At 41.5% G+C, this 23,491-nt stretch overlaps 1 protein-coding gene across 2 annotated transcripts in view; it reads right to left on the reverse strand.

The window, feature by feature from the left end:
- btbd11b (BTB (POZ) domain containing 11b) overlaps positions 1 to 23,491 on the reverse strand; it is an 88,965-nt gene that overhangs the window by 25,977 nt on the left and 39,497 nt on the right. For both annotated transcript variants that reach the window (XM_037767134.1, XM_037767132.1), the window contains exon 2: positions 7,115 to 7,282. In XM_037767134.1, coding sequence (XP_037623062.1) covers positions 7,115 to 7,282 — 168 coding nt within the window. The remainder of the gene's footprint in view (positions 1 to 7,114; positions 7,283 to 23,491) is intronic.

Raw genomic sequence — 23,491 nt, forward strand, 5'->3', positions numbered from 1 at the left:
ACCCCTTTGAAAATTACCATGCCAGTTTTTCCTCACCTTTAGCACAAGTTTGGAGCTCCTTTGTGACAAGCTAGTATGACATGGTTGGTACCAATGGATTCCTTATGTATCATATGATACCAGTATCTTCACTCTAGCTTTAAAACTGCGCCTGCTACAACTTCTGAAAGATCGATTGCGTTAATGCGATAAAGAAATTAGTGTTAAAACAAATTTGCTTTAACGCGTTATCGTGTTAACTTTGACAGCCCTAATATATATACTGTATAAATAAAACTAGAATTCTTCCGCCTCGTCTCCACCAAGCAGTCAGTTGCAGTTTACATCCATGTCTGTACAAAATGTCATCATTTCGTCTTTTTATCCTGTTAGACATTTGTGTGAAATTGCCATAATTAGTATATGAATTCTTGACTTATAGCCAAAAATGTGTTTTTCGAGGTCACAGTGACCTTGACCTTTGACCAATACATTCTAATCAGTTCATCATAGTGTCCAAGTGGACATTTGTGCCAAATTTGAATAAATTGCCTCCAGGCATTCCTTAGATATTGCGTTCACAAGAATGGGATGCACTTGAGGTCACAGGGTCGTGTCTAGAAGGTAACCCCCAAGTTGCAAAACTCTATCAAGTTAAGGCTAGGGATTTACCTTGAATGGTTAAGGTTAGATAGGTCGTCAGTCAGCAAGTCTCGCAGGAGTTGTCACACATTTTTGCAACTTGGTGGTTACCTACTATACACGACCAGGTTACAGTGACTTTGACCTTTAACCACCAAAATTCACGAGAATGGTACGTACGGACAAATGTAGAGACGTATATACGGACAACCCGAAAAAAAAAAAAAATGTGGCCGGGCTCTTACTACTAGCGCATATGAAAATGATCTTTGAAAGGTATTACTGAGAGTACTGATGGTCATTAGCAGTATCTTCTATGAGTTCTTGGCTGAAACATTTGCAGGAAAACGGTCCCGATTCCATCACACTAGAGCTGAGAGTAAAGCAAAAGATGAAAAGTATCAGATGAGGCAAATATAGAAAGAAAGATCACAATTTCTGACCGGCTCCAAAAGCCTTTTCCTTGCTGTGGTAAAAATGTGCTCTGTGTCCAGTAATAATGAATAATGATGTTCAAGAGTGTTTTTTTCATCAGCATTAATAACTAATATTGTATGACAAAGTACCCACTGTAAAATGTTAAGGCTAAACATGAATTATTAATACCGGCAAATAAAGTTACAGGTAATACAATTTGTGATCAAGTTAAAAGGCTGCAAGCGTCCATTAGTGGAGATAAAGCTGTGAAACCAAACATACTGATGTGAAATGCCATTTTAAAAGTTGTACAGAGTAAAACCAGAACTAATTTCATTTTGTTCCTCGCGGTCTACCAAGGCTCACTAGGTTTTTGCTTGGTTGAGCGAAGCTATGGTAATGGAAATACAGCACATTGGTGATTGGACTCTGTTTTTGTTTTCTATACAGAGCAATATTTGTTGGCATCATCTAACAACTCCCACAGTTCGCTGGTTGGTGAGGCTGCCAGATGCACAGCAGATGATTTCAGATTAATACCTTGCGGCAAAAAAGTTGGGAGAGTTTTATACTAACCTCTGAAAGGTTATGGATCCAAAAAATCTTGGGGGATTTGACATTTGACAACCTTGAAACATTTAAGAATGATTTAATCTGACCTCCGTACTGTTTTATGGAAGAAAAAGAAGTGTTTTCTTCTGCCTAAATGCGCTTATTTGCTTTCTTGCCAAGAATTAGATGACAAGATTGATACCACTCTCATGTCTGTGCGGAGTATATGAAGTAACAGATTTTGTTAACTTTGGACAGACCCAGGCTCGCTGTTCTGTTGCCTGTCTTTATGCTAAGCTAAGCTAACCATCTCCAGGCTGTGGCTTTATATTTAGCATGCAGACATGAGATTAATATTGATCTTCTCATCTAACTCTCAGCAAGAAAGAGAATATTTCCCAAAATGTCAAGCGGGAAGAGGGAGGTTTAGTGCATGATGCTGCCGGTGGACACGCAGAGAGGTCACCGCCATTTGACCTTGTATCACGTTGAGGTTGTGATATTTTCCAGCTGTATAGATTTACATATGGAGAAAGTCTTTTTGTATTTTGTATGCTCTTCCCATCGGCGCTTCTAACAGTAGATTACAGAAACGACGCTGTGTAGAACAGATATGAAGCAAGTTTGTGTCTGGCATGACAAAGTGATGATGACACACACAGAGTCCCAATAATAGCAGTATTTGCAGGTCTGTCATTTCAAATATGCTAATTTGGCATTTTGGCAGAAGAGAAAATGAGAAAATACAAAGAGGTAAATCAGTGGTGAACCTCTAAAAGTGAGTCTAAATGCCAGAGCAAAAGACTGTCCCTGCATAGGATGCAAATGTGACTGCGCCGGAGCAGATGACGCTATTTTATCCCATGAAATGTATTTTAGAAAATCAAACTCTCTAACCTTCCCATCTTTTATTCTTTTTCTGTTTTCCCATCTTGCTCTCTTTCAGATACACAATATGACAGGCTGATAGCGCAATCATCAGCTCTTCTGCTTTTCTCAATTATTAATTTTTTCTCGGCTTGAGCTGTTTGCAAATCCTATAGTTATTTACAGAATTCCTCTCCAGAGCTGATAACATTACCACTGGCTAAGCTCCGCTATTATCCGCTCTGTTGTCTGAGAGTGTGTTTGCAGTGTCAACATAACAGAACGAGTCCTTGCTTGACCTCATCAATACAACATGGACAGAGGACTGGCGATTTGCCTCAGTGCTTGCCGCACCCCGCTCCTCCCACCTCGCTCCTGAGAAAGCATACAGTGAGGAGAATTGGCTCGCTGTTTATTCTGATGATAAATGTTTACACTAGATGTACAGAAAATATTTTTCCAGTCTTGACTTGACATCCCGACGCCATGACAACAGAAACTCGACGACCCTTTCCCCATTGTTTGGCTTGAGGATTTTTTTTTTTATATCTAAAAAATTGTCACACGCACATCAGGAGATAATCTGTAACTGCAGCACTCGGATGTGTGTTTTCCGGAATGAGCTGCAGAGTTGCATGCAACCATGAAACAAAACAGTTCATCGCTTCCAATGAGCATCTTGATTCTATGATTATATCAAGAGAGTAAACATGAAGTTGTGTTCTCAGTGGTTTGCAGCGCAGCTTGCCACTGCAGATTTGTTGAGGCCTTATGACAGTTTGTCAGAAAGTTTCCTCCAAAAACAGAAAACGAGGTGGAAACTTTAATGAAGGCCTTGTGCTGAACTTGTCAAATTGTTGTGTTATAACTTTTTTTGTGCGTGAGGACAAGAGGGTAAAACATAATCCGTCTGTAATTTCTCAAATGATGCAGAAAACCTATTATCATTACATAAAACTGACTCCTAAAGCCTACAGTATGTAAATGACTTCCTACTGTATAAATGTATTCAGAAAGCATTCAGATGCCCATTATTCTCTGAATAATGAGTACATTGTGAGTGGGCAGACATTCAATTAACTTTTGGAGAGCTTGTCAAACTTATGAGCTAAATAAATAGCTCTGGTTCATTACAGTTGCTCTCATTGACAGGGGCACTGAGTCACGTTCATTTAAATATGCACATATGCACGCACAGCAGGATTCTGATACGGTGATTTACAGATAGAGCGGAACAATATTTGTGCCTTATTAGACATCACATTATCATATCAGCCAATAAATGTCACCCGACTCAAATGTGAGGGAGACCAGAGCTGCTAACCTTCAATAAAACCTGCAATCAAAATGTCTCGTAATTAATTCATCCATTCATTAAAGACCTATAAAAACAAAGAGTCTACAGCCATGCTACTGTAGCAGCTCTGTGAGGCAGTACACAGCGGTACTGTGAGCTATATGCAAAGGTTAGCAGGCTATCCTCCTTAGGTAAGCCTAAAATACTTAAATACTCTATAACAAAGATGACGCATTACAAGCTCCCCTCAGTGGTTTGAAATGGTATACACACCCACCTCATTTGGAAGTGTTGGGTACGTTGTGTGGATGGATGAAAGCAGATTGAATTATATTTGCATAATGTATTTATATTTTCTTTTGCTAACATTAGATATTTACACAGCTAACAGCCATATTTAGCATTACGAAAATGTGTTAGCTAGGGCGTTAGCGAATGTTAGTTGCCAGATCTCGCGAGAGTGTGTTGCTGAGACAGAGAAAGTTAATTTCCACTGGATATGTCTGTCTGAAAAATGCCATTTTAGTGTTAAAAGAATGTTTGGAAAGATATGTGGCTTATTAAAAATGGGTCCAATATTTACTTTAGTGAATAGAATCGAAAGAATCAGTCATAATCTGTGTTCACATTCACTTCTCCCATTGGAGTTAATAGACTCAGGATATGATGCTAGTCTCCTAAAGAGGCTGGTGAAACCCATGTGACATAGATACAGGAAACTGACTCTCTGTGCACCGTCTCCTTTCTGAACTAGTCTTTGGTTATGCATGTTCGCATGCCAACATGTGTTACTGTTATTAGTTTTGCATGTATTTGATTATAAACCAAAATATTGGACAAATGGAAATTTAGACCAGATGATGGGGCTAGATTAAGAGCCAGGGAAGTCACCAACGTTATTCAAATTCATCCTGTGGGGGACATGAATGTGTGTTCCAAATTTCATGGTAATCCATCCAATAGTTTTTGAGACATTTCACTCAAAACCACAAATGTCATGTTGGCACTAGAGGAAAAAATCAGATCGCCAAAGTCATTAGGATTCATCCTATGGGAACCAAGAATGTCTGTACACAATGTTGTCCTAATCCATCAAGTAGATGTTGAGATATTTTACTGGATAAGTAAAAACTTTGGCCTGCTGGTGGCCCTGAAGTAAAGGTTAGGGGAATGACTAAAATCGTTAGAATTTATCCTCTGGTCTGGGTACCGTAAATATCTGCACCAAATTTCATGGAAATCCATCCAATAGTTGTTGAGGCATTTCACATAAAAAAACACAAATTTGAACCTCATGTTAGCGCTAGACAAAAGATCAGGGGATCACCAAAGTAGTAGGAGGCATCATCTGGGAACCATGAAAACTTCCAAAATGTTGTGCCGAAGTTGAGGATAGGATATTTGACAGAATAAGTGAAGTTTTTGACTTGGCTTGAGGCCCAAACATCATGCCCTGATGTGTCTTTTGAACATCTCAATTCCAAACCATAGGCATTAATATGCTGCTATAACAGCCTCCAGTCTTCTGGGAAGGCTTTCCACGTGATTGCGGAACCTGGCTGTGGGGCTTTTGTTCATATTCAGCCACAGGAGAATATTCAGTATAGACCTTTTTCACACAATACATTGTGACATTCCACATTAGGAAAAGCACAGGTGTGAATAATTAATGATGGCTGAATTCCAATTTTCTGTTTCAGTTTTAGGGTCCTGCCATTGTGCACGCTGACTCACTGTCACACTGTCATGACTTACTGGGACATTTGAATATAACAGAGCCATTGTTAATGTTATTAGTAACACCTGTGCTTTTTCTTACTATGACAAGTGTCTGCTGGGAAAAAGCCCATTAGTGCGTTTGGGTACTGGTGTTGGGTGATAAGGCCTGGCTAGCAGTTGGTGCTCCAATTCATCCCAAAGGTGCTGGATGAGTTTGTACAGGCAAGTCAAGATCCTCCACAATAAACACTCAAAACCGTTTTTCTATGGACCTCTGTTTGGGTACAGGGGCATTGTCATGTTGAAACAGGAAAGGGTATTCCTAAAAGCACAGCATGTATCTAAATTATCATTACCTGACACTGACCAGAGAGCAGCTCCCCTCGAGCGGTTAATTGCATTTCTCAAGGGCACATTGACTACAGAGGGTATTTGGGGAGGGGTTAATGGTATAATGGTGTATAATGGTGTATAATAATGGACTTTTCCCATCACACCCACACACACCAGGGCTCTTAACTAACTTCTTTCACCATCCTCCCGGAACCATCCCGAAATACAAACTAAGCCTTCCCGAAATGAATGGTCTGTGAAATCTTGCAGATGCCGTTAGGAGTACCGGAGGACACCGGAGGACACAGGAGGACACAGAGGAACATTACTTTTTTCAGATTACCTGTCTCATGTACTGCTGTCAGGATATAGTGACCGTTGAATAAAAATAACTTCTTTTAATCATATTTGCTCCATTTCTACCAACTGCAGCTTCAACATAAATCGAACATCAAAAGTGGTTTATTTTTGTCCATAAATTTATAATTTATCCAAAAGATTTTTATATTTTAAAAAGTAATTTAATGTTGTTTTTTTTTATTTAGAATTTGCATGTTTGTCTTGATTTTGATGTTAACAATGCAGCTACGTATGTTAAATTAAAATATTTTCTAAGTGCAAAAAATAGCATTTGGTCAAAAAACAAGATTTTGCATAGGGCCCCCCGAAAGCTAGAACCGGAAGAGCTGCTGGACAAGATGCTCCTGTCATGGGGAGAGGAGCAGCATGTTGCCACGGACAACATGTGATGGAGAGATCTCATTCCAACCTTATTACCCTTGAAGGGGATGAAGAGGAGCAAGTAAGTAAAGAAGTGGTTAACATTAGAAACATGATTTGAGCTGTTGTTGCTGAGTTTTGACTCATATTTAGCGTAACATTATCGTCAGCTCATTCACTGTAAATGCAAACGTTGGCTGCTGACTCGCTAGCAAGCGTCAACTATACGGTCACCGTTAATATCAAACAGTCTAACGTTGGCTAACAGGTAACGTTAATACCAGAAAGTTTACTTCATTAACCTGGAAATCATTTTCCGTTGCTGCTGCAACGTATGTGTGTGTGTGTGTGTACGGGCAGGATGGATCGGGCACTGACAGTGTGCGTGCGTGTCTGTGTTTAAGTTGTCAATGAGGTTTAATAATAATGGTGCGCAACACAAAACTCATTCACAAATCATTCTAATATAACAGGTATTTTTCTTTCAACACTCGTCCCAAAATTAATTTTCATCCTCCCAGATCATATTTGTTTTGGCCCCGGGACGACGGGACGTCCTTAAGCTCGAGCTCTGCCACACACACTCACTGAGTTCAGAGATGCTGCCCACTCTTGTAGCCAGTAAACACTGTTCAACGGAGCGCAGCTCAGACTGACTGTAGGCGTTTCCCTCTCCGCTCTTCCCTGCTCGCTGCTGCTGCTGCTGCTGCTGCTGGTCCCTGAGAAGAGTCAGACCCTCAGGTAGGCTGAGCACACCTGAGAGAGAGAGAGAGAGAGAGAGAGGTATTACATTAATGTCAAGGTACAGCAGAAGAGTACACTCTGAAAAGAGACAATTGGACTGATTGACATTGACCGATGAACACAATTAGGTTAACTCACTTGTGATTCTTCTTTATAGGACAAAAGGGGAATAAAAAAAAAAAAAACAGTTCACCCTTTTAAATGTTCATATCTCATTATTTCCCTCTATATATTTGTCATATCATTGTGTTTTTGTGTGAAGAGTGAGAAAACAACACTGTAGTAATTATGCCTCCTAGTTACACCTATCAGAGACTTCTCCCAATGGTAATAATGTGTAATATTCCAAATGCGTTTTCATTAGTCACACCTCCGTGTCTTCCTCACTCTGAGGGTGACGAGGCAGACTGCTCTCCATTTCGCTTCGCTGACGGTTTCTTATTCCTCTGCAGCTTCGTGCTGCACCCTTCTTATCGTTTGCAGGGTGTCAACTTATGAAATGGCTGAAAGCAGCGACTCTCTACTTAGCCCTTTAATCACTGTGGAAAAAAAAAAGTAGCTTTGGCTTTAATGGCTCCTTTCTCATAATATGCTGCTAATTTAATGCACATGCTGCCTGCGGCGAAGGTGGCATTCCTCATTCATCTTGTGGGAGCAGACAGCTGCTTTTAGGGCAATTCATTTCACTTTTCCTCATTGGGACAGTAGTTAAAGCATGCAAGGGACTTTGTGAAAATGAGTGTTGGAGATGGATAAAATGTGTCATATAAAGGGACAGTGATAAGCTCTTAGTTAAAACATTTTCAGTAAACAGGATGCATTATTTTGTTATGTTTGCTTTCATTTTGACAATACATAATTCAACTTCTATTTTGCTATTCTTGCAGCCACGTGAAGATGAATATTCCATTAACATATTAAAAAGAGTACTCCGCCAATTTACCATTGTACGACTAAAACATTGCAGGACTCGCGATGGACAGGAAAAAACAATTATCAAAAGCAATGCAAAACCAGAGATATTGGCTATTTCATTCCATGCATTGTTCTTCCTGCTGACTACATAACCAACAATACAACTCGACTGTCTACAATTCCGGGGCTCTAGACTATCTTTTTACATTGATTGCACCAGCACAAAATGTTGGTGCACCCCAAATTTTTCACTGCACCTGTTGGCACCGCAATAATACATTTTAATGTTACCTTTGTTGCCAGTTACCATGCACCTTGGTGATTTTCTTAACACATTATGAAAGATGATGACTGTCTTTTGAGTCAGACGAGGCCATCTCCACCAAAGATCTTGGATGAGAACGGCACTGGTCCAAGTGGCCATAGGCCCCCCACTTTACGCCCCTGTCCCGCATTGCGAACGAGAGTAGATGAAAAAAAGTGTAAAATGCCACATCAAGATTTGATGCTCACAGTACTACTGTGTAAAAATTGCAAAAGCAATGCAATCCACATTTATATACATATTATGTTGGAATACAGTAAGAGTAGCGTAGAGAAAGAAATTAGCTGTAAAGTTGTCTTGTGTGTTATTAAATGTAGCCTAGGGTGTCACACGATTTGCCTTCCCCACTTGTGAAATGAATCCGGTGCCTCTGATCAGGATTACGCATCTTAGCGGGGACTAGGGAGACAGCTGGGTTTGCGGTTACCCCCGCTGGTGACGTCCGTTCTGGGCTGGGCCGTTCAGGACCGGAGACAGGTGCAACGGGCACCGCAGCATTTTTCTTGACGAAAAAACAATCAATAGTTCTGAATATCCGGTATGTTTTATGGTTGTGATTTTGCTCTGGGAGGAGTACAGAGTGCAGTTTCACACATACACACACAGCGACAGGCCTGATAAATGTCAGGCCCACCGGTGCGGCCGATGATAATGTTTAGTTGCACTTGACAGATTTTTGGTCACACATGCAACCAAAATGGTCGCACTCTGGAGCCCTGAATTCTGTAGGAGATTCGGAAGTGTTATGTTAGTAGCAGCTTTTAAATTGGAGCATTTGTAATTCCAACAATTTAATGGTGTTAGCCTATATTACTTTGAGATATTGTGGGCAGGGTAGTGCATTGTTTTCTCTTAGTCAAGGAAAGGGTCCAAAGAAAATAACAATAATGCTGGAGACTTTTTTAAAAAGTGAAACATCATTTTTAGCCTCCCTCCCTACTTCAAGAATTTTTGTACAGTCCAGAGAAAATGTGGTTAGTTAGTAACTAAATCCACAGTTCTTCAAATGTGCTGATTTTGAAAGGCATGCCTCTGATTATACTCTACGTTTGTCCTTACTATTCACCTTGCATTACACAAGTAATAAAAACTGTGTGGCAAAAACATCTGGAAACAGATTTCTTGGTAACAGGTCACAGTTATTCAGCTTATAAACCTACAGAGCAGCTGCAGCGCTGGCACCATCCCATCTCAATCTTTGTTTAGGTCACGCCAGAGAGCCACAGACAACCTGCACGACTCTGGAACAAAGAGCAGGAGACATCGCCATCTGCTGCACCAGTGTCAGGTGTCCGAAACAGCTACCGTTTTCAGCCAAAGCTCCAGACAAGCCAACAAGATCAATTATGAAGAAAAGGACCTTTTTCTCTCCTCTTCTGCAGGACCTCGTCTGCAGGGATTACTCTGAAACACCTCCTTTTATTGCTTTTATTGCTCAGAATGTGCCCTCTTTGGCGAGCAGTTGTGCAAACTCCAGGAAATCCATCTTAAAACCATTTAAAGCAGCAGGAGGGCTACCCTGGCACCTTCTCCTCACTCCCACTTTCTTCTCAAACAATTATATACCAAAGTAAATAGCCCACTCAGAGCGTGACTGCAGGATTCATGACCCACCTCTTCTGATGTGCAACTACAGGCCCCCAGGTGTGATTCGGCTGAACATTGCTCTGCAGACGCGACCATTTTCAGGAGAATGAAAACAGTCTTTCACTTCAACCCTGGCCCTGTCATCATATTTCTCTTGATTTGATTGGCTGTTGGAGGTTGCTCCAGCCACACTAGCAATCACAGCCAGCATGTATTGTAGGGCTGCATGAGTAGACCTAGGACCGAATACTTGCTCTGAAAGACATGAATAAAAACACCTTACTGTTACACTTGAGCTTTAACTGTCCAGCTCCTTAACCTTGGTCCAGGGGAATTACAGTACCAGCTGACAGTGAAGTGCTGAATGCTCTCAGGATGGACTGAGGCGAGGTGACTCACTGGCTCTCTGCGTCCTAATGCAAGGCACTGTCTACCCTCAGGGAGGAACTGATGGAGCTCTTACATGCCGCCGACTGTAGCTGCTCTCTCCAAGTGTGCGCCTGCGTGAAGATCGTCACCATCTTCATCGTGATTGTCACTGCACCAGAAATCTCCCTAGAAATATAATGTTTCAAATTACAGTATAACTGCACAGGACTGTTGTTAACTGGCCATAATCATAATAATATAACAGTTGGTTATTGTTTTCGGATGTATAGTAGCGAGAGATTATATTAGGCACCTGCCACTCTTTAAATGGACCAGTGCTGTTTGCCATATGGCAGCTATTCAGCGTCGCTGAGGAGAGGAAGAGGAGGCTGACTGATGCTCCAGGCATGAAACTGTCACTGGAGAAGAAGTAATGAGTGCATAGTTTCCCATTAAGATGACACTGAATGCAACTAAAGCTGGGCATACACCGTAAGATTTCAGAAATGTTGTTGTGTACTTCCTACTCCTACTGTACGAGTAGATTCTTTGCAACGTAAAGCCAAAGCTCACGATTTATGTGCTCACACTGTACATGTAAAATAGAAAAAAACACGGCCCGTCGGCTCCTGAGGACCGTTCTGGCTGTTGACAGTTGCCAATAAAGATTTGTTTGAAAGCTCCAAGGCAGGTAAAGTTTGTTCACAATGCTAACAATGCAGAAACGTGCTGCCTTGATCATCTGTGCCAACCTGCTGCTGAAAAGTCTAAAAAAAAGGGGCGGCTAGGAAGACGTGGACAGTATGGCTTCACCATTTTGCTGAGAGAATTGGAGGTAAGCTAGCTACGTTTTACTATAAGGCTATCTATTTTACATTGTAATCTTGATAGCTACGCCCTGATTACTTTAAAGAAAGTAGACATAAGGCCCCGACGTTGGGGAATCGGCATGTAAGAAATTCATCCGACTTTCCGACGGCCGGTTGGGAAGCCTTAATGCACGACAAACGACGAAGCTGAAATTTGGTCCGACTCTAAAATGAGTCATGCGGCTCAAAATTCGGTCCAGAAATGGGCGAAAATCGTACAGTGTATGCCCAGCGTTAGTCATTATCTGTCATAGACAGACGCACAGAAGAGATCCAGTGCATGGTCAAACACATATTCCACATTCACTGCCAGAAAAAAACAAAACTCTGGCCAAAATATTACCACAAATGCAAAAAAAGACAAACTTCTTTCTTCCATCTTAGTTCTTTTTGTTGATACACTTAATCTTTCAAATCTGTCACAATGCATTTGGGTTACTACATTAAGTGTTTTGGCTGGATATTTAAACGAATAATTTTGGGAACGCAAATCAGTGCATTTCCCGAAATGTGGAACTATTGCTTTACTCTAATTTCTGCCAGTGAGTGGAACATGTTTTTGACTTTATCCTTTTTGCTTTGTCTGAAGATTGTTCCATGCATATTATTGTATCACTGAAATCATGAATAAACAAAATTCTGTATTTTCTTTTTTTCACTCATTTTTTGTCTCTGGGTCTGTCTGTCAGAGGGCAGACTACGGCAGTTATGATCCACTCTGACTCGTCTCAGGGTTGACTAGAGCAGTGGGACAGGAACGCTGACCTCGATGTGGCTCTCCTACCCTGCACTTAAATCTATTTTGGAGGGACACGCGGAAGAAGTACGCTTCCCTAAACACACTGCAGCTCTGCAGGAACACTGGCTTTGGGCTTCACAGACAGATAAGACACCGGCGAATCACAAATGTACTGTACAAACAGGTACACTAAAGCAGTACTTGGAAGAATGAGATGTAATTGCTGACTTGTGTTGTGTTTGAAGACAAATACAGACTGCACGATGCAAACACAGTTAAAGAGATGCCATAAAGCATGATACAAAGACTATTTTAGTGCACCATTATGGCTCTGAAGGGTTAATCATGTTGTTACTGTACATGGATCACAGTGCTGCCCCACTCTAGGCTCCGACTCTGTTCTGCCAGAACAGATGGCTACCATATGTATACCGAGCGAGTGATCATAGCGAGATGGAAAGCGGGAAGCAGAGTAGTGACGTGTGTTAAGATGTGTTAGAATGCCTCTCCTCTAAAATGACTGCTTTATTCATTCAGTATAATCTTCACCGTGTGTGCAGTCGTAGAAACAGAGGTGTGAATATGAAACTATTTTTTTTTGAAGGAGCGTTGTTATGCCTGGATTGACTGTAAACCTCCAGAGGTACGGTCTCGGTTTGGGCTCTCAGGTGACCACAGTATGGTCTGATGTAGCCACAAGTCTTTAATGGGTTAGCCTTGTGCCAGCCATATAAAGGAGGACTGTACAACCACGAGTCCTGTGAGAAAATGCATGTACACGCATGCAAATGTCTGTTTAAATTAGCAAACTGGAAGAGGGTGAACACTGCATGAACCACATGCACACACAACAAATGCTATTATGTAGTCAAGTTAATAGCGTGCAGTGCTGCATACAACACCTAACACCACAGATAATTATTAGTAATTAAAAAGTCTTAATCCCAGGCACTTCATGTTTAGCTGATTTGGGATGTGCTCTGCAGAGAGAGAACAATGCGTTCACATGAATCCAAACTGAATATTTCCTTTTTTCTGGGCAACCACATTTAGGATACAGACTGTGGAAGATCATCTCGCTGTCCCTAATATGGAGGGCTGAAAAAGCTTGCGAGCTTGCATCGTGTGTCGCTCTGAAAGAAACACACAAGCCTCCTGATGTGTTCTTACACAAGTATGAGTAATACGCCAAAGGAAATACATTCAGACGGTAGGGTTGGGTTTATTTTTTGTGTTCAGATTATCAGTAAAAAGAGCCCGCTGTAAGCTAGGGCTGCACGATTTTGGGGAAATATCTAATAGCGATTAATTTGACTGATATTTCAATATCATTTGCGATATAAGAGGGTATGATCATTTTTACATCATTATTCTCATTTTCATTGAAATCATATTCAAATATTTAAGGTGTGAGTTTTGTGAGAATCTGTAAAAAAAAAGATGTTTTCTTATGTCTGTAGAATATGATGTGCAGGCCAGGACATCTCTGCAGTACAACAATATTTAATTTAAAATGGTATTTTGACACACATTTCGCCTTTAATAAACATTACGATTTCCTCCTCATCCTGCGATTTGAAAATTGTAGTAGGCCATATTGTGATTTCGATAAAAATTTTGATTAACTGTGCAGCCATACTGTAAGCGCTTAAAACCTCTTCTGTTCTTGTTTTAAATCATGCAAAAAATGAAAGTGATACTGTATTGGTGCTTTATTGACACCCTTCCTCCAGGCAGAGGTCAGAGGTCAGATACACAACAGTGCGTCTTGGAGCTGATGGGGAGTCACTGTCCCACATCTTGTTCAAGGACACTTCACTAAAGGCTTCTGCTTGCTGACAGAGGACGCTGAAACAATCCAGTTAATCATGTTGTCGCCCTGCTGCCCTCCGCTGTGTTGCTGTTTCAGTTGTTATGTGTAACGGTGCGTACAATCTTGTATTATATTAGATTTTCTTGATTGAAGTCACGACTCGTCATTGACACTCCTTGAAGCAGTTGTCCATTAGACACCAAGAGATCAAGAAGCAAACAGACAAAATGTGCTCACAGTCTGATTTAGTCCTTTCATAAGGAGACTCTGTTGGCAGCACTTTAATCAGAGAGCTCTTCTCTTCCAGTGAAGTACAATTTAGTAGCGGGCTATTTCATTTGTGACATTAATTCTTAAAGCTGCATTAATCAATATTTCTATATTAGCTGGATGCTTCTTGCTCATCACCAAACAGACACACTTAGCGACTAACTGGAGGACATAGTGAAGCATTTAGCAGCTACAGAGACTGTTATTTCCCTCAGGAGTTGATGGAGACCAAAACAGAAAGTAAATATTGGACTTCAATTCACCAGGTGACCAGAAACGTGTCTCCAAATGAATGCTAATGTTGCTCTATATTTGCTGGATGTGCAAATAGGCAACTGTTTGCCGACGCTTTCACCATAGGTAAAAATATATTCATGTCCAAAAATCCGTTTAAGATATAAGTCCATCCAAATTTAGTGCAAATTGTAATCAAATTTCCAGATAATCTGCAAAAGAAAATGCAAATGAATGCACGTTTCCATCCACCACTACTGTTATGCAAATAATAGTAGTTGGGTGCTTCCAGATAAACAGTTAGTGGCTCTCATTCTGCAGTTTTGTGCTACTGAACGATTGCAAAATATGAGGGGGCAACGAGATGATGTAGTTAACAGAACATCAGTCAAACCTCAAATGGCGGAAAAAACATAGAAATATGGCATTAATGTTTGTTTCATATAGGCTATTCATTTGAGGATCGTTGTAGTCTCATCATTGGTCCACACTAGTGCTGTCAAAGTTATCGTGATAACGCATTAACGCAAATTAATTTTAACGCCATTAATGAAGCTTATGCGTAAATTCAGTCAGGAAGACTAGGGGTGCAATCTCATTCATTCTCATTCATTCTGGGGCTATTACTATGTCAGCTGATTATGGGCGTCTCTCTTTTCAGTGACCAATCAGATCTTGCCATATCCCCCTAAACCAATCACATTGTTGCGGTCAAAAGTTTAAAAACCGTTCTCCTCTATGCGTTTTCAGTGTCAGTATCAGCACAATCTGATGAGACCCTCCACCACCCCATCACCTCCAGATTCATCACATCAGAGCAATCCTGCTTGACTTCATTCATCGGATCTGTATCAATCTTCACTACCACCGTCACCAGTGTCTAGACCCGGGGGGAATAATCTTAAATCCAACTATGGCATCACTTCCCTCTTATTATGTCACATTGGGTCTAAATCGCCAAAGACTGTTACTATTCATAAATTGATGCACTTTGTAATAAATCACCTTTCAATTCATACGAGTCTCTCCTGATTGAAATTTATTTAACGCATTAATGCAATCAATCTTTCGGAGGTTGTAGCAGGCTCAGTTTTAAAGCTACAATGAGAGATACTGTTTGTATGAAAAAGATCTGTCATTCAATTTGGGAGTCCCAGCAGGATCCAATTCTTGTGTTTGATTATTGGAGGCACATTTGTTTACAGTTTAATCACAGCTGGGTCCTTTAATTATAACGATCGTTCTGTCTCACAAGTAATAAAATCGGATGCAGAGCTCGTTAGACGGCATCAATTAGCTGGTGCTTAAAGAAAGGAAAGACAATAGAGTGATGGGTAATAAAGAGATGAGAGGTCAGCTGAGTAGAGACTATGGCCACTGAATAATTGCAGGCAGCTTTGAAATAGCAACACGCAGGAACTAAGAGCTAAAAAAAAGCCAAGCAAAAAACACACACATGCGAGTACATACTATACAAGTCATCAACACACACAATAGACCATACACTCAAACACACACACACAGAAGGCAGACTTGTGACGGGTGACCGACGCACAACAAGGGCACGACTAGAATTACGCCATCTTCTCCAATCAGAGGGAAAGCAGCCTTCCTGCAGGCTGTGTGTTATTCCACCCCGAGGTAGCAGCTCTTTCGCTATTATTTCTCTCTTTTCATCTCATTCCTTCTGTCAAGGGTAATAAGTCTGTGTGTAATATCCATGAGTCGAACGCTTCCCGCAGGATGCTTTCCAGACAATACTGGCAATCAACAGCAGCAGGGAAAAATCTGAAGTCACTGAGCCGTAATCTCTCTGCTCACCCTGCACTACCTCTCTATGTGAGCTTTTGGGAGAGTCTTAAAAAGCAGCGTTACGGTGTTTTCTCCCTTACAATTATCTCATATAATCTGATATGCGGAGGGTGAGAAAAAAGTGTGTGGTTTGTCGCATTACAGTAGAATCCAGGATGGATTCGCTGTGAAAAATATGAAAAGCCTATGAACTTTTGACAAAGACGCAGCAATCCTGCTAAATGCAACAATGTTCTGAAGTAATTGCTCATTTATCACTGAGGGCATTGGAGTAATTAAAGGATATGACTAAATGAGATTTCCTGCAGGGGGATATTTTCCTCTGGGTCATTTTAAATGGGTGACATTGAATCGAGCTGCTTGTAAACACTGGGAGCTTTTAAGAGAAGACGCTCTCGGACATGAAGACTCAGCGCCGTAAATATGAGGCAGAGTGCAAAGTAGATAAGACGGTGAATTCCTTAAGGCATGTTTGAATGTTTGTTCTTACATCTGTGTGTGTGTGTGAGAGATTAAGGTATCCCCAGGAAGTGTACAGTATGTATGTAGGGTGTATCAAAACAGAAGCAAACCACAACTCTCATGCACTATTAATGGTGTTTACCAACATTTTTTACAGTAATTTCTGTTTTAATGAAAGTCTGTGTACTGTATATTTTTGTTTAGATGCTGCATTGCCTCGTGTTGTGAGAAAACTTGCTGCAGCAGCTACATTTCCCGCTCTTCCTCATCGCATTGATACCTGACTGAATGACGAAGTGTCATTTGAGAAAATGTCATTTTTAAAAGCAAAAGATTCACAGTAAAAGAGGAAGCATGTAGTGAACAAGACGTTTGCAATGAGGGGAAGAGAGGACGAATCAAGGTATTCTGGGCAAAACATCTGGATGTGCAGGAGCGATGACAAATGATGACATCAGGATTTGTAATCCACAACGTGACCTATTCAGAGGAGGATGTAAAGTATAGGCTGAAAATGTCTAGCTCTCATACTGACACAGTTAAAGGATAACTTATTTTCAAGAAATCCCACAAGAAGCCCAAAACAAACTATAAAATAATCCCTCTAACAAGTGTTGTAGACCTCATAGACCTCGATTGTTGTATTAAGAACACATCAGTGAACCACATCGCTGCACAGGGTAACATGTTCCTTCGTTAGGCCCCGATCACACAGCGACGCATCTCTAGAAACACGTTGCCTGCCATGCGCTCTTTTGTAGTGGTTTTTAGACGGGCATAAAAGTTCAAATATTCGTAACTTTTCAGCGCCAGGCACAAAGTCTCTCTATCACATGTTGTCCGTGGCAACATGCTGCTCCTCTCCCCATGACAAGTGCATCTTGTCCAGCAGCTCATCCAACTTTGGGACGCACGAGCAGCAGCAGGGCCGGTTCTAGCTTTTTGGGGGGCCTTATGCAAATTCTTGTTTTTTGACCAAATGCTACTTTTAACACATAAAAAATATTTAAATTTAACTTAGCTGCATTGTTCACATCAAAATCAAAACAAACATGCAAATTTCAAAAAAATTTAAAAATAAAAAGGATTTCTTTAAATAAAAAAAAAGTTTGGGATAATTTATAAATTTATGAACAAAAATGAACCACTTTCGATGTTCGATTTATGTTAAAGGTCACTTTGAATGATTAACTAATGATAATGTAGAAAAACAAAGATCTTAAATCCGTGACGGTTCCGTATTCATTTCGTAACGGCTTAGGTTGTATTTCGGGACGATTCCGGGAGGATGGTAAAAAAAGTTAGTTTAGAGCCCTGCCCTTTTTTAAGATTTACGTCTTTAATTGGACCAAATGGGCTTAAGAGCCACAGACAGGGTAGGGAAGACAGCCAGTATTAAGAGGTTTTGGTCTTTTTAGGGGTTTTGTTGATGGTAAGAATAATATATGGTCATGCTTTAGGTCCATCTATGTTTCATTCCAGGAGCTCCTGTGGTGCACAGTAACCACTCACAGACCTACAGTAAAAATAGTACTTAAACAGGCCACTTTCTCAACTACATTCAACTATTCATTATTTTATTTCCTCCCATGACCCTTTCTATTACATCTCAAATGGTACACACACACATTCGGACATGTAAGCTACTGTCTCCATACTATCCATTCAGCATCAACACCTGACTGTCAGACACAAAATGTACCTCCATTTTCCACCTGCTCCTCCCCAGGAGTCTCATGTCTGCAAACCGGCGGAAATAATCTGATAACTGCTGCCATCCCAGCAAACAGGCCAGACCCCCGGCGTCTTGTGCGTCACTATAGAGTCACTTCGAGCGCATGCCCTATTCTCTGGTTCCTCATTTGCTTTCTAAATGCTGGTTTGTGGGCAGATGAGTCAGTTATCAGTCACCTGCATGATAACACCCTGCACAGTGTGGAGCTATGAAGCTCTCCTTACTGCGCTCCTGTTCGTATTAGGATAAAAAAACAATGTCACGGTGTTGTGTGTGTTTGTGACTTCAGTATGTATGCATGTACGTAAGTGTGCAGGTTTATGATTTTATAAGCCTTTTTTTTTTTTAACATAACTGTAGATAAAGCAAAACAGCACTTAAGTGAGTCTTTGACAGTCAAACAAAACAACACTCTTTCCTCTAACATTGTTATTATTAACATCAAAGAATAGCTTGAGCGGCTTGTCTGACTTTCCTTTCCGAATGTTGATTCATTACTCTTCCCCGAGATGTTTCAGGATGAGAGACCGGCAATTTATGAGGCATAGAGCTCCAAATTGCTCGGTAATTGTTTAACTCACCTAGCGCAATCTATCATTCTGACTTTGCAAAGTGGCCGCCTGTAGCACAGACACTGACTGGAAGTGGGCCATGGCTGGCAGAGAGTGATGAGGCCTGGGGCTGTGTGCCGCTCCCTGTTGCTTCCCCCTACCCCAGCACCTCCTCCGGGGGATGACCCTCACTGTTCGGGGCGAACGTTAGCAAATATCCCTGTCACTTTGATAATGTGAGAGCACTTGTATCGGAAATGTGATCATTCAATTTTGAACAATGCTCAAAACCTCAGGGGAGGAGCCCCGGTCGCCTCGGCTGTATTGCTTATTACGGAAAAAGCGGAAAGTCTGACAGAAAAACAATGTCCTCCTTGTTGAATCTTGAGAATGAACGATTGCTCTCATAATTAGGGGTGAATATCGGCCAAGCTGTAATTGAGCAATTTGCAATATCACTCATTAAATCAGTCATGATTCCTAAGTCCTCTTACATTTATAATCCATAAACCGCATGAGACAGAAACAAGACTGCCCCCTCATGCATCACAAACAGAAATTAGCAGAATAATGTGCATGATGCATGTAACAAACACCGTTTCAAACAAGGATGTGTTTCCCAAAGCAGGATTGTTATTGCAGGTTCAAAATGTCACAGCCCATGCCAACAGTACATCCTTTTAACGGAGCACACAAACCGAGCCAAAGCAAATATTGAAGGTATCGTATTTTGGGTGCCTGCCCCGCACCGACTGGCTCCAGTGGGCTGCAGGCAGCAGGTAGGCCGGGTCTCCCTCATGCTCCTCCGGGCTCTCCCACACATGTTTTCCCAGCCTCTGGCCCAGGCACACTGGCTCTGCTGTGAGAAGCACGGAGGGCGGAGGAAGCCGGCTGGCTGGCAGGGAGCAGCTACTCCAAATCCAAACACACAGGCATGGAGCTGGAATGTGCACGCACGCTCACACACACTCACACACCCAGACATACACATCTGTGGTGTGTGCACATGCAAACACTTCACAGTATCCCTCTTTTTCTCTGTTCCTGCTTCACTCTGCAGATTTGTGAGATTCACTGCACGCCAGGAATATAAATGCAAAAAGGGAGTCATTGTTGAAACGGCCAAGTTTAGTGTTCGACTCTGCTCAGTTCCTGAGGTGGGGTTCACTTAAAAGTTTAAAACAGCAAAACACGCATACTAAAGTCTTTCAAAGACACAAATAGTGCGCTACTCAAAAGGAGTGCTTCAGAGATTTCTGACCTCACACTCATGGCTTGTTAAAATGAAAAACAATCTCATGGGAAATGCTTCTGAACGACTTAATCGTCCAGCACGATAAATCAGGAAAATGGCACTTCTCTCTTCATCATATTTATCATCTTCTTCCCTCTGTGATTATTCATCCTCACCATCAAAATGCAATCTGTGCTGCTACACCCCTCTAACCAACAAACCCAACATTCCCCACACATGTCCCATCACGGCGTTGTATCCCATATCCCTCCCTGAAGGGGATGTTCAGTCCATCAACATCAGGTCACTCATGCTCGACTCATTAGTGGTAATTAATGGTGGCCGAGTCCCAGGTCGCCCTGGGCACAATGGAGTCCAAACCCAACGCGGGCTGGCCGCACCCCACCCAGTCCAGACAGGCACAAGTTCTTTTTCTGCTTGGTTGGCTGTGGCACTTCATCTGCGCAGCTTAATGCACTTGGCTGCATAAGCAGAGCTGGAAATTAGCCAACCCCAGAGAGCTTAGTTTTTTGTTTTTTTTAAAGAGTGACCTTTTAAAAAGTGAAGTCAAATTTTCTACAGTACTATATGAGAGTTTCTCCATGAAGAATGATCGTCTGACTTTGAAGTGAAGCGGTCTTTGAGAGGGCCGCACATTTGAAAATCATGACTGTTAGCGTGAGATTCTGTGAAGTGTGTCCAAATGCATTAACACCTGAACAGTATCAACAGAAAGTGCTCTTATTAAACAGTATCATTCATCCTACTTCATACTTTAGAGAAAACTCTGAACGAAGGCTATGCATGGAGTACATCAACCAGCGCTCAAATTTAAGGATGTCCCGTTGTTAATAAAGATAGCACCTGGGACACAAAGATACACTGTCTGGGACAATTCTGTGGCAATAGAAACTTTATTACGTAAAATGATTACGTTTATGCGTCATGGTCAGCCCAATGGGAAAGGTAGAGGAGCAGGATGTAAACCCCATAGAGTGAAGCCAAGGGCTAGTGAAACGAGAAAACAGACGAGTCCTGTGAAAGTTGTAAAAGCTGCTGGAGAGTAATTAGTCTTGTTCGAGATGAGCCCGGCCTGCGCAGAATCGATCACTGGCGATCGCCGCGCAATGCATGCCGGTTAGATTTGATCCCGACTTGCTCTGACGTCATGCACACATGGGCAATGATAACCTCACGAGATCGAGTCGGCCGCAGTTTTTAGAGCCAGGCGCCGTAGTTGCTCTCCACTGACTGCAAGACCCAGGGCATTATGGGAAACGCCTGGCTGTCGCCTGATCACAGAGCTGATTGGCTCTTAGTTTTGACAGCAAACACCACGTGTTGTAGAAAGTCCAGACTTTCTGTGTAATTGTAATATTTAACGCTAGATTGTAGGATATTAGTCTCATGTTGTGCAATGAAGGTTTCATCTGTTAACAAACACATCTTGAGTGGTTGATAAGAATAATAATTATAATAATGAAGGTTATCTATATAGCACTTATCAAAACGAGTGCTCATTACAATGTGCTTTACAAGCCGGACATAAAAATAATAAAGGATAGAATCCAATGCCAGTTACACGCACTGCGAAACAGGTTTTTGCACTGCAGTTTGCAGTGATGTATTTATTGATCAAACAGTTAGAAATAAACAAAAAAAACAGTAACTCAACCAATGACCAAATTAATAATGAAAACTGACAACTAGCAGAACTTCCATGGTGGACCAGAAGGAGTCAATGTAGTGATGCGAGATAACTCACATAGTTTCTAATAGTTTCTAATAGTACTATATTTATTATGAAGAATGAAAAAAGATCTTCAATTTAGGACATTGGTTGTTAAGTCTGGGACAGTTAACAGTAGAATTCAGGACAGTTGAAAAACAGCAACTGAGGAAAAAGTCAATTTCGAGCCCTGACATCAACCCATGATCCCAAAATGGGTGTAGTGTTAAACTTGTTTTCCAAATGTTCTAATTGCCTCATTTCTCCACTTGAAGCCAACTTCTATGGATCCAAAGTCAGTGAGGCATTAAGTAAGTAAAGTACTGAGAGTTTCAGTAAAGATTAGCACAAAGGTGCCAATGGTCGACATTACTGAATGCATGACTGGCTGACTGCTATTGCACTAAAACTCCTTTTAGGCTATTAATTGTACAGAGTGGGCAAATGACATGAGAATTCATGGACTTATAAGTCTTGTGCCAGGCTTATGAGTCCTGTGTCTTGTTCGGCAGAATGAGAGCAGCAACACCCAGAGGCCTGTCATAGTTTAATATCATGCTGTCAACAGTCTTGCGGTAAAAAGTCTGCACACTGGTATTAATAGGCTTGTGATTTTTGCTTAAACCGCTATCCATACTTCATTTACGTCTTGTTGTTGCTTTGCTCGCAAGTAATGAGTTCTGTAATTGATTTTCTCTGTTTGCATCACTTAGTGCCCTTAAGCCATTAAGAGCAGTCTCTTCTGTTTTCACAATAGCCACTCTCATATGCATTATATAATGCTGACTTGGCTGCCAGGGGTATTACAGCCAAGGTCTTGATGTGTTTGAGTATGAATAGAAGGCCTACGCCTCAAACTGAAACCTGCCTTGTAGAGTTTTCTAATCCACTCAGCTGCCTGTTCCAATCAGAGGCGAGATCACAGTTAAACCTCTGCTCGGCCATTACACTTCTCGTGGTCTTCAATATTTTCTTTTTATTTTCCCCAACAATAACCCCTCTCAATGAGTGACCCTTGTGTGTGCATGTTTGACAGTAAAGCGTGCCGTGGAGAGAGATGAAGTGCCTCGGAGCATGTGAGCATGCCACTAGAAGCACGGATGTGTTTTCTGCCTTACTAGAGATCAGCCTGCGTGTCTGCACACAAGGTCGCTAATCGTCCTTTGACTCCTTTCACGTAAGATGATTTGAATGTGTGGTGGTAGTCCATATGAATCACTTCATGCCATGTCACATTAGCTACCTTTATGTTATCAGTGCGTTGAGGCCCTCTCACTCCCCCAGCCATGTCAAAGTGAAGGATGAATGACAGTGATGCAGCCCTTGAATGTGTCAGGGGCCATCAACCAGATGTTCCCACCATATAGATGGATGGCAGCAAATCATATCAGCTATTTAAAAAAGGGCTTTCATTCTGAGCGTGAGTCACGGCAACTTCTACAAAGCGACCAACAGTAGTGAACTGGAACCAAAGCCTTGAAATTACCTGACAGCGTGATCTGAAGGCTACAGTGAAGCTGATATAAAACTCTCCGAGGTAGAGTCTTCTATAATAAAATAAAAGGAAGGGCTGAGCT

The sequence above is a fragment of the Sebastes umbrosus genome, chromosome 4 (genome assembly GCF_015220745.1).
Source record: "Sebastes umbrosus isolate fSebUmb1 chromosome 4, fSebUmb1.pri, whole genome shotgun sequence".
In the NCBI taxonomy this organism is placed as follows: domain Eukaryota; kingdom Metazoa; phylum Chordata; class Actinopteri; order Perciformes; family Sebastidae; genus Sebastes; species Sebastes umbrosus.